We start from the raw sequence: 17,160 nt of genomic DNA on the forward strand, positions 1-17,160 counted from the left end.
GGGATCCTTAACAGTGAGAGTTCCACCAATCACCAAGTGGAATAGGATTAATTGCCAGACAGTTATTTTCACAAGAGAATAGGAAGGAGATCTGAGACTTTGTGGAAGGAGGAATCATTTGAGTTAGGTCTTGAAATCAGTCTTTTTTGTTGTTGTTTAAGAAAATTTCCCTTTTTTTTTTTTTTAGGTTTTATTCATTTTGAGAGAGAGAGCATGAGCAGGGGAGGGCAGAGAGAGAGGGAGAGAAGGAGAATCTCAAGCAAGTTTTGCACTGTCAGCACGGAGCCCGATGTGGGGCTCAGACTCACAAATCTTGAGATCATGACCTGAGCCAAAGTCAAGAGTCAGACGCTTAACCAGCTGAGCTACCCAGGCGCCCTGAAAATTTCTGTCTTGATCAAAGTGTTCTATGAGTATGGTTCTAGAAGCCAAATACTACTGCAGAGCCTGTAATGATAAGCCAGAGTCCCCTGCTCTGCTTTCCCACACCAGGTCCATTCTCTATGTCCACTCAACCTTCAATTCTGACAGAATTAAAGGGCAGGTTCTGATTCTGCTAAAAGGTACAACATCTACTCATTACTTCCATTTATCTAAATAAAATGTGTCACTATTTTGGATTTATTACTTTGAGATATTATCTGTTGACTTTTCCCAGAAGTACAAGACTGAGGTTTCATGGACTTTCCCTCATGTATACACGCTCTTTCTTGCTCTCCCAGTACCATTTCTACAACCAAGTTGAGTTACCAATTATAATTAGGTTTTTATAATCAGAAAGGCAGTTAATAATTGCTTTTTTCAGGCCTGAATTATTTTTTTATTAAAAATTTTTTTTAATGTTTATTTTTGAAAGAAAGAGAGAAAGAGAGAGTGAGCAGGGGAAGGGCAGAGAGAGAGGGAGATAGAGAATCCAAAGCAGGTTCCAGGCTGTGAGCTGTCATAGAGCCTGATGTGGGACTCAAACCCACAAACCGTGAGATCATGACCTGAGCCTAAGGTAGACACTCAACTGACTGAGCCACCCAGGCGCCCCAGGCCTGAATTTTATTCACCTTGTAATCTCACAGATGTTAGAAAATATCTAAGAAGTGCTAGTTAATATGGAATTAAGTGTAGTAAAGTCGGTACTAGGCATAGACTGTGACATTATGTTGCATTACTTTGTTGGGGAGTATATTTGTTCACCGATGCTTGAATGCCTATGTTGGACATATTTTACGTGCTGGAGAAGTAGTAGAAAACTAAACAAGTCTCTGCTCTCATGAAAAAAAAATTCCTACCACCAATCCTTGTAAGACAGATTTTTGTAAGAATTGAACATCAGGGGCACCTGGGTGGCTCAGTCGGTTGAGCGTCCAACTTCGTCTCGGGTCATGATCTCGGGGTTCGTGAGTTTGAGCCCTGCATCGGGCTTTGAATTGACAGCTCAGAGCTTGGAACCTGCTTCAGACTCTGTGTCTCCTTCTCTCTCTGCCCCTCCCCCTCTCGTGCTCTGTCTCTCTCAAAAATAAATAAACATTTAAATGAATGAATGAATGAATGAATGAATGAATTGAACATCAGATAATGGGCTGATTCCACATCAGATAATGGGCTGATTGCATTCCGTTTCTCTGCCAGAGCTTGTCAAGCTCTTATTTTAGTGGGGTTTTGGGAGGGAACAGAGATCGACATGAATGTTCAGTCCACCATGTTTAGCTGGAAAGAAATCTTCACGGATATTTATTTTGACTCGAGGACAAAGAAGGATCATGGGTGGCCCAAGCAATGGGTCTAGTCATTTTAATCAATAGATTCACTCATGGCTCCCTCTTTCCCTTGCACTAAAGTGTCTCATTCTTCCCCCTGCCCAAACAAATACCATCTGTCTTTGTGTCTCCTATTCATCCCGTGTCTGGAAATGAGCCAAAGGCCTGTTGCCTGTCCACCTGACAGCTCCCTGTGCTGTGTTAGTCATTCAGTCCACAAGGCAGTATGCATGTGCTCTATTTCTTGGAATCCTTGTGTTCTTTTATCAACCTCTCAGACTCTAGGAGCCTACATCGATTCTCATTTCTCTCTGAAGTCTGTTTCAGACACAGTTGGTAAGATGATGATTCTTATGAAGGACATTCCCCAGTGGTCCCAGTTCTGAATTCTGCTGATTCTTCCTGACTCTGAACCTTGAGTCTCCTATTTCTTTGCTCCCACTCCTGTGCCCTCTTTTTGCTTTCTATCTTTCACTTTCTTTCTTCTTTTTTCTCAAGGAGCCCTTTCTCTGCCTAGAGAGGGTTCCCAGCCCGGCCTTCGAAGAGGGTTGTGCTCAGGCTTTGCTTCACCAGGAGCCAAGAGCTTGGCCAAGGCCCAGGTCAACTTGTGAACATCTGCTGGTATAGGGGCAAAGGGAGAGTGCTTACATGCCAGCAATTCTCTTTTTCTTCCTTGTCTCCCCTCCCTAGCCTTCTCCTTCTGCACAACATTTGCAAGTATGTGTAGTTTTGTGTTTTGTAGTTGGCTGACAACAATTTTCTGAAGTTTGGGTTGTGTATTTAACCCTCAACTTTGACAAGTTCCTTGGTTCTTTCCCCCACATTCACAAATTGTGTCTCCCCCAGTGGTCCTTTCACTCTCTGATGGTGACAGATACTTGTGGGAGTATGGGGAGTATGCTGTTGGAACACAGTGTTGTCTTGATACTCCTTCATCCTGATGCTGTCATGGTGATTGGCTTCTGTCAGCGTTGTGGGTGTTTGTGCACACAGATGTGTATATAGATGTCCTGTTGAATTATTTTTAGTTGGCATTTATTGAGCTGCCACTTTGGGTCACACCCTATGCTAAGTATTTTATGCACATCATCTCATTTAATGCATGAAATAGCTAAGGAAACTAAGGCACAGAGAAGTGAAGAAATTAGTTGGTGTCACACAGCTGGTAGAGACAGAGGCAGGGTTCAAACCCCATAGCATTGACTCAAGAGCCAGTGTTTATAACTACTACATTCCTTGGCTCCAGGCTCCATTTGGACATAGGTGGGCCTGTGGATTGGTAACTGATGAGTGTTGGTACCTAGAGTTGATGTTTTTCATTGGAAGTGTGAGCCTGGAAGACTGTGCCATGTAGTCACAGCATCCCAACAACCAGACCATGTAGACAGATGACCAGCTTCTCTGCTAGACTCAGGGTGTTTAGTCATCTTTGGGTGGAGAAGTGAGATGTGGACATCTTCTCTTCGCTGTTAGGCTGCCCCCTCATTGCACATGTGAGTCCTCCTACTTTTCCTGTCACTGTTAGTGTCACTTGAGGCTGAGAGTTTCCTCCCTGTGGAGCCTTGTGTGGAGCCTGTGACCATCTCTTGCTCGTAGTTTTTCTGTAGGCCTCAGCCATGCACAGCAGGGAAGCCATGGTAATGCAGAGGTTGATAAGACCTCAACAGAAAGATTTTAGAAGAAATATGAAGGTAAGATTGTGAAGTGTTTTGAGAAGCGTGTATGAAATGATGATCCACACTTAATCCCTCATACCTACCCACTGATGTGAGTGTGCTTTGTTTCTTTGTTCTTGTACCCCCTGATTTTAGATGGAACCTGGCATTCTCATGCCTCTTGAGACAAAGCTGATGTCTTGTCCCCATCCCACTGTAAGTGGGCACCAACCAGGGTCACATACAAGGGGCAGGCAGTATCAGCCCTTGTGGTCACAGGCTTGCCTACCCCATGCCTTTCATTAGGAGGTGTTTTAAACCAAGAAACTACAAGGAGACCATCCAGTTCAAAACTAGGGATCAGACCAGCCATCACTTGGAGCTGAGTGACCCTAGGCCTTTTTTCCCTTTACGTGATGGGGGTAGTACATCCTGCTCTTTTCCAGGATGGCTTTGGGCATGGGAGGACAGGGAGGAGAGCCTCCTGCAGAAGTAGGCACCGCCACAGGGGCTGTACTTCAGAGCCTCCCCACCCATCTCGTGATCTATAGTAACAGGGCCTCTCATCTGGGTCCTGGTGGAGAGATGAGTCTCCTCAGATCAGCACCATGGCTGCTACTTGGGAGAGAGGACCACTTCCAGAGCTTCTGATTTTGGTTTCTCTTTATCCAGATACACAGGCAGGTATGTCCTGCTTCCCATGCCCTCCCTAGTCTCTGGCTAGCTGGCCTCTGCCTGCACTTGTTCATGACCCCCAGTTTTACCTCTGAATTCTATTCTTTTCTTTTCTCCAACACAAACTTTCTTTTGCTGTTGTTATTGCTCTTGTTACTGCTGTCTTAGTAGAAAACCACCCCTGATCATTAAAGGAAAATCAGATAGGCAGTAAGAGCAGGCAAAGCACCACAATTCTACCCAGAGAGGACCACAGTCAGCACCTTGACATAGAGCTTTCTCCATCTTTTTCATTGCATATGTATGTTTTCCAGTTTAAAAAACCCCTTTGTAGTATATTCCAAACACCCTTTCATGTTAGCAGGAACATTGCTATACCATTATTATTGAAATGAATTTATTCAATAAAATTCAATTTATATTCATAAAAAAATTCAATCAGTACACAAAGTTACAAAACACAAAGTCCATTTATCTCATGCCCTGTCTGTGAAGGGCACTGATCTCTGACTCTGAAGGGAACGATCTTGGGTAATTGTATGAAATATATATATATTGCTTTCTAACATACCTAAATAGATGTGTTCTGTACTCATTGTACTTTTTCTTGACTTATACAAAATCTTGGAGTTCTTTCTGGACCCTTGTGCATGGCTACATCTTGTTGCTTTTCTCTGCTGCATCATATGGATGGACTACAACTTATTTAACCAATCCTCAACTGGTGGATATTAATGTTACCTGTTTTTTCTTTCATATACAATGCTTGAGTGAGGATTCTTATACCTGCTATTTTGGAGTACAACTGTTAGTGTGTAAGCAATAGTGAGGTTGTCCCTATAGAGTATCATCTAAGTGCATAAAGTAGCTCAAAGAAAGTGTGCGTTAAAAAAATTGATAGATATTGCCCAATTGCTCTCCAAAAAATGAAAGTATTTTTAAGGGGAGCTCTTGCCTCTGATAAGTCTTGAGCCCTCTGGTGAAGGCACCAAGAGGCAGATACAGTATAGCTCTGAGAGGGGGATCACCTCTTTCCCCCCAGCTGCCTGATTGGCTTCCTGTTTGGAATGGCCCTGTCTCTTCCTGCTGTGGCAGTCCCCCCTGGTTCCTCCAGGTCCACTTTCCCCCTCCAGGTTATGTCCCCATATTTTTGCTGTGATATTTGATTCTGGGGTGGGGGAGGGTTGTCCCCCAATTTAGAAGCTGACTGCTTTGACCCTTGCCCCCAGCTGATGGGTAGCTAGCAGCTGAGAAAGGGACCCTGGTGTTTGGTGCAGCCTGTTTCTTAGCCATCATTATTGTTTCCAGGGCTGCTTAATCTTTAACCTCATCGGCCAGGGCCCTGGTTTATTGGGACTCTGTTGCTTGATAATTGGGCAGCCATGTACTGGGCCATCAGCAGAGCTGGTTGGGAGGGATGTTAATGGGACCCCATTAATGAAATGCCAATTAAAATTCCTTGGACATGTTGTTTACATCAGTCTGCCAAAGCTGAGCTATAGTCCTTCAGCCATGGGATGGAAAAGCCATCAGATTTCACGTGTTCATGGAGAGAAATAGCCTTCTTTTGACTGAGTCACTTGAGATCATGGAACAAAGTGACTAAATTAAGGGCAACCAAAAAAAAAAAAATTGACAAATCACTTAAAAAACATGAACCTCTGACTCAGTGAGGGTTGTCTTTGGAATTGCTGCCTCCAACTTGGCATCATGAAATGATGACAATGATGGTAACGGTAACCGTAGGAGGTTTTACCATTTTGCTGAACATTTGTTAGGTGCCAGGCATGGTGCCACATGTTTCCCAGGCATGACTTCATTTTGGCCACGTGGCCACGAGAAGTAGTTTCCATTTTTCCAATTTATACATGAAGAAGCTGACACTCCAGAAAGGTTTAGTGATCTTGGCCAAGATCACATCATAAGTGACAGTGCCAGGATTCATAGTGAGGCTGTCTGATGAGGGAGCATGTGCTCTGAGCCCAAGTTATTTTCACATCCACCCAGTCCAGCCTCGCTGCCCATCATGCTTGTCTCACTCCTGCCTCCCCAATTTTCTGTGCTAACTTGAGTGGGGCAAATGAAGCAGTAGTGTAAGATGCAGGTGGTTTTTGTTGCTAGATGTCTCATTTTGGAGAACAAGTTTCTTTTAGGAAACTCTCCCTATCCTTCTATGCTCTGGGTAACAGGGAATTCTGATGTTGAATCAATAACACTGATAAATGGGCATTTTTCATGTAGCTTCTTGGTGTGTGTGTGTGTGTGTGTGTGTGTGTGTGTGTGTGCACATGCATATTAGAAAGGGGGAGAGATAACACATGTATCTAGAATGAAGTCAATGGGGAAAGGAGGGGAGAAGTAGTGATATTTAGAGTCTGAGGACTGGTGGTCATGATCCTTGTGGGAGATGGTCAAGGTAGATCTCTTTCTTTTTTCACTATTTAAGGAATTTTTATTAAAGCAAGAATTTGATAATCCAAATTACATTTCCTTGCTCAGTTATCAATTCTGTTATTTAAAACAGAAGTGGCATTCTGAGCTATTCCACAGTAAAGAATTACAAAAATTAAAGAAAGGAATGCTTTAAATTTTTGTACTTTGCTAAAACTGTGGGCCTTGAAAGCCAAATCCTGATTCAGGAAAGCTTACTTCTGCCCTCCAAAAAATAGGGCAGTAGGGGAGAGAGAGATGTAAAGCAGTTCTGTTTTGTTGTTTTACCCTGATAAAATGTTTTGATCCTGTTTGTGTGTTCACCTGTGTCAACCAGTCTTTTCTCGGGGGGTGGGGATGGGAGGGTATGACCAGTGGTTCAGGTCAGAGTTACTCATGCCTGTTCCCTGGGGCTGCTGGGCCTGGAATAATGGGGTTCATTTCATCTCTGCAGGTCAGAGAAGTCGTAGATGGATTTTCAGTTCCATTTGTTCTGGGCTTGTAGTTTAGATGAACCTGATTAAAGGTTTATTTCATCCCATCAAAAGGTTGGAATGGGTTTGGAATTAACTTGGGAGGTTGCGCAAGCCCTAGGCAGTCGATCCTGAAGAATGGGTAGGGAAGCACAATATATGCAGATGTGCTTGACACTGAGAATTCAGTTTCAAACAAGGCAAACTCAAACAAGGTAGAGCCTGCCCTCATGGGATGCACAGTCCCAGTATGAAAGAAAGACCTCAGACGATACAACGGGTCTATTAGGGGTATGATAATTTTTATTTTCTGTTTTGGGGGCTTTGGAAACACAGAAGACTCTCACTTCATCTAGCCTGGTGGTGGGTAGGCAGATTAGGGAAGAATCTCAATTCAAGGGTTAGGTCTGAGGTTTGAATCCAGGAATGATGCCAGAATGTTCAGAACACGCCTCTTCTAAGGTTGTTTTTAAAGAAAGGTCTTTAGATTCATATTCTCTTTGTCTCTCTGTGGTAGTAACCCTAAGACAGATTCTTAGGGTGCTCCAACGTCAATATTGAATGTTACTACAGCGGCCTGCTTAGGACAAATTATTACGATCGTGGGGATGAAGAATGTTTGCTGTTGTAATCATACAGCCTTAGTTTCAAAACCTGGCTCTACCACTTACTGCTGCGTGATCGTAAGCACATGACTAAATAACTTCTTGAGTTTCTATCTCTTTATTTGTAAAATGTGAATATTGATACTTTGGCAGGGCTTTTGGGAGAAGTAAGTGCCACAATATATGTAAAATGCCTAGCACAATGTTAGCTACTATTAGGAAATGCCCTCAGCTTTCTCCTGCTTCCTTGAAAAGATCCAACTTTGTGCCCAGAGCAAGTCTTTTCTCATGCTTTCAGCTTTGGGAAGATATGTGTGTGTTGCTTGGTGGGGAAAGGAGTTGAAATTCTCTGGTGTCGGGGCGCCTGGGTGGCTCAGTCGGTTAAGCGGCCGACTTCAGCTCAGGTAACGATCTTGCGGTCCGCGAGTTCGAGCCCCGCATCGGGCTCTGGGCTGATGGCTCAGAGCCTGGAGCCTGTTTCAGATTCTGTGTCTCCCTCTCTCTCTGCCCCTCCCCTGTTCATGCTCTGTCTCTCTCTGTCTCAAAAATAAATAAACGTTAAAAAAAAATTAAAAAAAAAAAAAAAAGAAATTCTCTGGTGTCCCTTCACTTTTCCATAATTTCTCATCCAAATATACAGGAACAGGCATACTGTGTTTCATTAAATCAAAGTTGCAACTTACAGTGTTTGTCACTTATGGTAAAGGCTGGTTAATTAGGAATGTTAACCAAAAGAACTTTTTTTTCCCCCTCTCTGTTTCCATTTCTCTTTAAAGAAGCATAAGCAAAAAGACTAGAAGAGTTAGAGTTGATTATTGGAGAGTTCACCTTCAAGGGGCTAGCCCACACTCCCTGCATACCCCACCTGTCCCCCAAGTTCTAGCCTGACTGCCTCTCTACTGCATCTCCTGGAGTCTGGCACAGTTTTTCATACTTTGTACTTGTTCTGTAAACATGTGTTAGATGAGTGAAGATTTAGCCTCGGCTCTAGCTAGCCTGAGCTATTGCTGTTGTCTACACATGGTCTGAATTTTCCTGCTTCCATGCTGTTATTTGTATTTCGAGTGCTTCTCCCAGTCATGGCCATATGGACTTGGGGTTGGAGTTACTGATGTCTTGTCTTACCCCTCTTAGAAGCCAGTAGGCTCCTTGTAGGCATCGGCTCCGCTTTCTTCATTTTTTAAAAAAATTTTTTTTTAATGTTTATTTATTTTTGAGACAGAGAGAGACAAAGCATGAATGGGGGAGGGTCAGAGAGAGAGGGAGACACAGAATCTGAAGCAGGCTCCAGGCCCTGAGCTGTCAGCACAGAGCCTGATGTGGGGCTCGAACTCACGGACGGTGAGATCATGACCTGAGCCGAAGTCGGACGCTTAACCGACTGAGCCACCCAGGCGCCCCCGCTTTCTTCATTTCTGAAGAAACACTGCATCTGGCACATTATACATTAACAGCTATGGAGCACTTGCAAGGATTTCAGTCATTGTGAGTTACCTATATTTGCTTATTTAATGCCCATATACCTTTGTGAGATAGGTAGTATTATTAGCCCCATTTAAAAGATGAGAAAACTGTAGGCTTAAAGAAATTGAATAACATATCAATAGAAAGTTTGTTGAACTTGATGGAATTAAAGTGGGTCTCTAAGGCCTTTGGCGGTTCACAGACAGGACCTGCAGTCCCAAGGGATATCTCTGATAATGGAGGAAAAGCTTCTCTGTTGGAGAGCAGAGCTGCCCACAGAACTGGACTTTGCGAAGTAGAAATGTGGGCTGATATAATGTTCATCATTCAGCTCAAAATGGATGGTTAAGAATTATTAACCATATTAATAACCATATTATCGTCTCCTAGCTTCAAAACAACCTTGAGACGTAAGTCAGCTATTATAGTCCCATTTAATGGATGATGAAGCAAAAGCCTAGAAAGAAGTGATAATAAGAGGTGGAGTTAGGACTTATACCCAGGCCTTTTCATTCTTAGCCAAGATTCTTGACTATGTTCTCCTTTAATACAGCAAGGCAAAGCAAACAAAGAATCCACAAACAAACAAGTGTTAAAGGTAGAAGATTCTCATAGGAGGTACCTTCTGGGAGCAGAGGTGTTTCTTTCTGGGAAGCAGCTGGGGAGAAGGCTGATTTGAATACAAAGTCTGCTGGGAGCTTCTGTCTCCCAGGAAGTCAAGTTGGACAGAACACCCTGTTCCTGCTGTTCTATCTTATGGTTTCTTGTGTGTTGCTAACAGAAAGGGGGGGGGGTTTGATCCCCAGGCTCTGGGGACTCAACCCTATCTCCTTAGACAGAAGGGGAAGGGAAGAAGTTTCCCTCTTTGCTTCCTTTCTCTGTGTTTTCCTGCTCATGCCCTGCAAGTCTCCTGGGTCCCAGGGTCCCAGCCTTGGGTGGGGAAGCTGCTACCCTCTCCCTACCAGCTGCCCACTCCCTACCAGCTGCTGCTTCTGGTGGGAGGATTTCTGGAGGGGTTTCAGTGGGAGGTTCCAGATGGGCCAAGCAGCAGCCCACTTCAGAATGAAGGGACCTAGATTCAAATTCTGCAGTGCCCCAGAGGGTGACAGATGGGAAGTGTGGGGGCTGTTTGCTGCCTTGATTGATCTTTGAGAATTTCTGCATTGTTCACCAAGCCACCTAGAATACACATCGCTGCACTTCATCTTCTTCCTTTTCAAAATGCAGGCCCATCTACTTTTGGCTTTATGAGCTACGAGGAAGTACTTTTCACACCCCAGATTTTAACTTCTTACCTCCTCCTGTTCTCTTTCTTCTTTTCTCTCCTCCAAATGTCAGGGTTTTGGTCAGCCAAAGATAAAGGTAGAAAGGCTGTGTGTGGCTCTGGGCCACAGGGACGTGGTGCTGGTTTGCCTGAACTCTCCTGCTGAGCTCAGCCTTGGCTGGTCCACAGAGTCTAGATGTCCTGCATTTTATTTTAGTGTGGTGACTGCTTTTTCTCTCCACTATTTCTTGCTGTAGCCAACAGATGGAGGTCTCTGGTCCAAAGACTTCTTGGATCAGAAAGGGCCTGTAGGGAGAATCCTGTTGCTTTCTCAGGCCTCAAGGCCAAGAACTAATTCCCACCATCCAAAGGAGATTGTTCACTTGCTTTTATTTAAAAATCTTGAGGAATGAATGCTTTAAAAATAGTGCCATGTAGTCTTAAATATTCCCACAGTTAGGGAAGTCTTTTGAATGTCTAACCTAAAATCTAAGCTTTAACTAAAGGCTGTTTCCTGTTGACATATGGAGAAGGAAGACAAGATTCTTCTCACTTTATGGCATTTGCTTCTCTTCGTAAAGGATCTGCCTTTTAAATTTATTTTGTCATGTCCAAACATTCCTGAGCTTCATGATGGACGAGCTTTAACTATAGGCTCAGTGATACATTAGGCTGGTAGGGAACAAGTGGGGAGCCCCTTTGTCCAGTGAAAGATAGACAAGATGGTTTATAACTGGATGTCTGAGAGTAAAATATGGACATTTGGAGGCTCTGGATGAAGGGTATGTGGGAATTCTTTGGGTCCGAAAGTATTTCAACTTAAAGTTTAAAATGATTTTTGTAAGAAATGATGTAAATCTTCCTTGTTTGGCTTAAAAACATTTTTTTTAAGTTTATTTATTTTGACAGAGAGTGCTCAGGAAGGGGAGAGAGAGAGGGAGAAAGAGAGAGAAAGAGAGAGTCCCAAGAAGGCTCTGCACTGTCAGCATGGAGCCCCATGCAGGGCTCAAATCCACGAACCTTGAGACTGTGACGTGAGCTGAAATCAAGAGTTGGATGCTTAACTGACTGCACCACTCAGGTGCCCCTTCTTTGTTTGCTTTTGAGAAGGTGATGAATGTAAGAACAGAGCTTAGCATGCTCTGATTTCCTTTTCATTATATGGCTGCAGCAGGGTTGCTTCCCAGGGATGGAGGGACTCTGAACCTCACTAGAGGGGCTAGCCAAACCAATGGTGGGTAGCCCTCTATGGGAACAGGGAGGTATGGCCATATAGATTTATCCAAGAAGCTACAAGGCTAGAGAGAGGCCAGCAGAGAAAGAAGAGGGGAGGCCTGGAGCCCAGAGGGCAGGGAGTGCAGATACTCCTTGGGGCAATGGGGTAGAACCCCTAGAGGACTGAGAATGGAGGCCAGCCTGGGGCAATTGCCAAAGGGCCCAATTCCAGAACCTGCTGCACCAGGAATTGTCAGCTCATGGGCCACTTTACCTTGGCAGAGCTTGCAAAAATACTTTGACACTTCCTTTCCCATCACAGCACAGGAGGGAGGCAAAACAAGCTGTCGTGTCCCCATTCTACAGAGGGATAGTGAGACCTAGGATGGTGATGCTGTTGGCTCAGGAACACAGTTTGCAAATGGAAAAGTCAGAATTCAAATCTAGGTTCCTTCCTTCTGAAGTGCACACTCTTATGCTGACATTTTACTGTCTCTCTAATAGCAGGATGGTGGCCTGGGCAAATCTCAGGGTAGGAATTGTCCTTGGCATTTTCCCTGCATGGACATCTGGCCTGTGTGTTTTGTCTTATTCTAGCTGTTCCCAAATTCTCCTCTATCTTAATGGTCTCCACTGGCCCACCTGTCACAGACTGTTCCTCCTGGTGGTGGGGGGCAACATGTCAGGACAGATGCTGAGTCAGGCCTCCTTGTGAATCAGAGACTGTAGTAGGCTTGACTTGGGACATGAAGGATGATGCCTTCTGCCAGCCTTGAAATGTTGACTTCGTACCAGAACCTCCAGAGACTTCCAGCCACACAGCAGTTCTGACCCACTTTTGTTTGGCTGAGCTGCAGGGGGCACAGTGTGCAAATCTGCCAGCTTGCGCCTTGAGGGCAAATGAGCTCAATTAAATAGGCAGGTCCCAGTGAAGCTTTTCTGCAACGCCATTATTAATCTCATGGAGCATGGAAGAAAATATAACCTAACGTCTCTCTGCCCCATTTTCATCTATGGCAATGTTTGGGAGGGAGGATCATACAGAGGGATGTCTTTGCTGCCACATTAAGAGGCTAGTTTCCCTTCAGCCAGGATGTACTGTCTTTCTTTGTGTGTCCTTATTCCTCATGCCCACCCCCAGAGTCCCCAGGACTCCACTCTGAATTTCACAGATTGCCATGGCCGTGGTTCATGGAAGGGCAGGAAGAGTGTTGTAACTTTGTTTTCTGAACTTCTGTTTTTTTTTTTGTTTTTTTTTTTTTTGTGTGTGTGGTGTGTGTGTTTTGTTTTTTTGTTTTTTGTTTTTTGTTTTTTTTTTTGGAACAGAGCAGCACTTTCCAGAGGTGATGCTGGGGGAAGAATTTCTTAGCCTCAGTCTGGACCAGGTGTGCAGCTTGATATCCAGTGACAAGCTGACCGTTTCTTCAGAGGAGAAGGTATGGCATGGGCCTTTGGTGAAACAGGAGCCTCATGCATGAGGCGGTTGTGGGAGGGAGTTGTGGTTTGGTGAGATATTTTTTTCTTCTTCAGTGGAAAAAAAAGGATCTTATTTTTTGTCCTTTTAAATAATTAGAAAAGGGCCTTCTGGCCCATGACTACTACCTTTGGTGTCTGGACCCTTTGAGAAAGAAATAACAGTGGTGATGATGATGGTGACAAATCTACCTCCATTAACTTGATGTTTAGAGTTTCCTACGCACTCTGCTAAGTGCCTTATTCTCTGTACTTCTCTCAGCCTTCACTACAACCTATGAAGCAGGCATTGCTATAGCCCCCACATTACAGATGAGGAAGATTAACTTGGAGGAATTAATTAGCTTGTCTGAGTTCACTCAGCTGGTCACTGCAGAGTTGGGGTCTCCCAGTCACCTGGTCTTAACCACTGTCCCACCTGGCTTCTTGGGAGCATCATTGAGCATTTACGCCAGAGCAGGCCTTTGGGGAACATCTAATGGGGGATTGAAACTTTTACTGATGAGGAAACTGAGGCCCAGAGAGGGAATAGGATCTGCTGGGGGCCATGCAGTCAGTGGCCATTGCAAAACTAGACCCCAAGTCTCTTGATACCTAGTTCCCTAACTCACCGACCATGCACCACTTCCTTTGTGCTGCAGGCTTGACTTCTGCCCACAGATTTAGCTGCACCGTGACTGCGGATCTATTCTACCTCTAGGCCTTCTCTCTCACTGACCCTCTGCTTGGACTATTCTCCCCTTCCGTCTTCATCTGGGTGAATTCCAAACCAGTTCCCATTCTATTTCTACCAGGAAGAACTTTACTGCAGGAGATGTAGTCTACTGTACTGAAAATAACGTGAGCTTTGGTGTTGGCCAGTAGGGTCCAAATCTCATTGCTAGTATTTACAAACTAGTTGGTGACCTTGGGTGAGATACTTTGCTTCTCCATCTGTTTACTCACATAGAGAGTGAGTGTAGTAATAGAGCATATTCCACAGGGTGATTGTGGGGATTAAATGGGATAGGGTGTGTAAAATGTCTGGTGTCATACCTGGGACCTAGTAGGTGCTCATTCACTGTTAGCTGATTTTATTATGGACCATGCATCTGGAATTAATTCCTTTCTCTTCTGTGTTCCTGGATAACACTCACCTTGTTCTGCTTTTAATTGTAATTAGTTCTGAGCCCATCTTACCTCCTTCATTCAACTGTAAGTTTCCAGATGGTAGCAACCACATCTTGTTCTCCTCTGCATCCTCAGAGATGCTCAGTAAATGTTTCTTGGATTGTCTTAGTCCATTCATAGTATCCAAGCTTGAAATCCTTTTCTGAGGAAAATATTTAAGGAAAAGTTCTTGCAAAGGATTTTACACTGGAGATGAGTATCCAAGGGGCATGTGTCCAGAGAATGGGGTGGAATCATAAGCCCCAGCCTGTTGTCCTGCAAAAGTTAGATCAAGAAGAAAAGCAGTTGTTTACTGAATCCATGGGCTGCCTGAAGACTTCAGAGAGATTTCCAGAAGGCACAACAAGCTGGACTCTCCCTTAGGCTCAGTGAGGCTTCTGTTTCCATTAACTGATGTAAAATATCACCTTCAGCGTAAAGAATGCCTCTGGCCAGCCGGTGAGCACCTTTCGCCCCAGCCTCAGCAGCAAAGACTTCTTGCCAAGCCTGTTTAACGCCTTCTCTGGATTGTACTACTCAATTGGCACAATTTGATGGAATGAACTAGTCAGTTGACTGACCATGTGGTTGTCGGTGCAGTTGGTTAGTTTGGGCTCTGCTTGCGTATATCCTTAGGTATAGTCTGAGAAAATTTAAATAGCCATATAAGCAGCAGGATTTGAATCAACCTGGGAGTATTTGGCTTGAGAGGGGGGGTACCCTGCCACTTTAGCTCCTGCTGGCCCATCCATCCTGCTCTAGATCATAGTAAGCTTTCTTCAGGTGAGAGCTTATCTATCCTTGTTAAGTGCCAGGGTGGTGGTAGAGGTGGGTTGTCAGTGGGGCCAGGCTTTTTAGTGCCCTGGACCCACTTGGGCTTTGGACTCAGGCATACCTGGTTCCGTGTTCGACTTGATGCTTACTGGCTCTGTGATTTTCAGAAGTCACTGGTCTCTTTGAACTTTAATTTCCTTACATGTAAAATGGGAATAGTAAGAGTACCTCCCTTATAGAGTTATGAGGATCACAGATAAAAAAAAAAAATCAAGTATATTGTTTGACAGGTACATAAATGGTGGCTATCAGTGTAATCAGCATAGTCCTTTGTTTTGAGGACCATTGACAATGGTAATGGTATCAGTTTTGCCACTGATAATGGTAAAATAAGCCATGGAGTTAAATGTATCTTTCCAGAAGCAAAGAAGCATGGCATTAAATCTACATACTTAAAACACTGTCTGCAGTGGCTCTCATTCATTCATATGCTTACATATGATGAGTTGCTTGTTCTGTGTATTAGAGTTTGGAGTATGGCTATTTTTCACATTAATGAAGTTGTGTATTATATTTGGTTCTCAGAAGTTATATGTAACTTCAGAGTTATGTGCTGCTTTTCATAAAGTGGATTGCTGATGATCTTGATCCCTTTGGTACCTTTTATTTTTATTTTTTTAAATGTTTGTTTATTTATTTTGAGAGAGAGGGAGAGAGAGAGAGAGATCGCATGCATGAGCAGGGAAGGGGCAGAGAGAGAATCCTAAGCAGGCTCTACACTGTCCCCGCCGACGCTGGGCTCGGACTCATGAACAGTGAAATCATGACCTGAGCCAAAATCAAGAGACGGAAGCTTAACTGACTGAGCCACCCAGGTGCCCCCATTTGGTACATTTTAGGCTGGCAGTTTATTTATTTATTTTTTATGTTTTATTTTTAAGTAATCTTTCTACCCAACATAGGCCTTGAACTCACTACCCCAATGTCAGGAGTTGCACACTCCACCGACTGAGCCAGCCAGGCACTCCCAAGGTTGACAGTATAATTTTGAGGCTTATCATAGAGCAGTGAGATTTGGCCTGAGATTTCTCTTTGGTGAAACCCATAGTTTCATTTTACCTTAATTGATTACATATTGTTAGAAGTTAAATAGCTGGAAGTTTTGACAATTAGATGTTTGTTGTTTGAATGTGAGCTCTTTAGGCTTTGAAAATTCTGTGATCTCCAGGAAATTTGGTGATTTCTACTTCCTTTAGTTACTTTTCATAATATGCAATGTCTTGCATGTGCAATAACTTTTTCTTTCAATATCAAATTATAGTGAACTTATTGGAATATATTTGAAATATTATCAGGGATCTTAATTTAAGCTAAAATTCAACTGTGTTTAATGTTAACACTTGCAGAAAACTGAATTGCACTAGTAACGAAATAACCTGTATTCAGCTGAATCCGTGCTTGAACAGCAAATCAGCTATATTATGACTTCTTTGCCTACAGCCCACAGGGTTCTTTCAGCATATATTAAAAAAGGCAGCCGGATTTCAAATATTAAAATGCAAAAAAACTATGTATCTTAAAATAGGGTGAATGTGGTGTTTTAATAATGATGATTATAAGGGACTGTGGCTAAATCTGGTCAGTTTGCTTGTCGGGAGTTTGAAAGTACAGGTTTTGCAGTCAGAGTGGCTGGGTTCCAATCCTGCTGCCATGGCTCTAACAAGCTGAGTGACTTCGGGCAAGTTATCTGCCTCCCACCAGGATGTATGTACCATTTACAGGCACGGATTTTCTGTCTTATGGTCACTGCCAGTGTAGTATCGGGTTCACGGTAGACACATAAACAAAAACATTTTGTTGGAGGAATGAGTAAAAGATCTTCTCTATGTCTTAGTCTTCTCACCTATAAGAGGGGGTAATGATAGTATAGTATCTTCTAGAGTTGTTCTGAGAATGAAATCAGATGCCACGTGAAAAGTTCTCAGCCCACAGGAAATGTTCATTCTTGTAAGATATGATTATTGCTGCTATTATTATTGCTGCTATACTGTTACTCCTGCTACTACTGCTGCTGCTGCTCACTGTGGACTGGGGCCTTTCTCAAGGGGAGGCTCTTCCCAGGACCCATAATGGTCTGGGTGGTTGTGTGATCTGGAGCTTGGTACGTAGCAGGGGCTGAGAATGGAGTTGCCTCTTGCTTCCAGGCATTCCCAGGCCCCTTGGCCCTCTCTG

The 17,160-nt window shown here is 43.7% G+C and overlaps 1 protein-coding gene across 12 annotated transcripts in view; it reads left to right on the forward strand.

The window, feature by feature from the left end:
- KLHL3 (kelch like family member 3) overlaps positions 1–17,160 on the forward strand; it is a 278,704-nt gene that overhangs the window by 212,191 nt on the left and 49,353 nt on the right. For all 12 annotated transcript variants that reach the window (XM_019424266.2, XM_019424267.2, XM_019424270.2 and 9 more), the window contains one exon: positions 12,859–12,968. In XM_019424266.2, the coding sequence (XP_019279811.1) occupies positions 12,859–12,968 (110 nt within the window). The remainder of the gene's footprint in view (positions 1–12,858; positions 12,969–17,160) is intronic.

The sequence above is a fragment of the Panthera pardus genome, unplaced genomic scaffold, assembly GCF_024362965.1.
Source record: "Panthera pardus isolate Hobbes unplaced genomic scaffold, ASM2436296v1 HiC_scaffold_2, whole genome shotgun sequence".
NCBI classification, from domain to species: domain Eukaryota; kingdom Metazoa; phylum Chordata; class Mammalia; order Carnivora; family Felidae; genus Panthera; species Panthera pardus.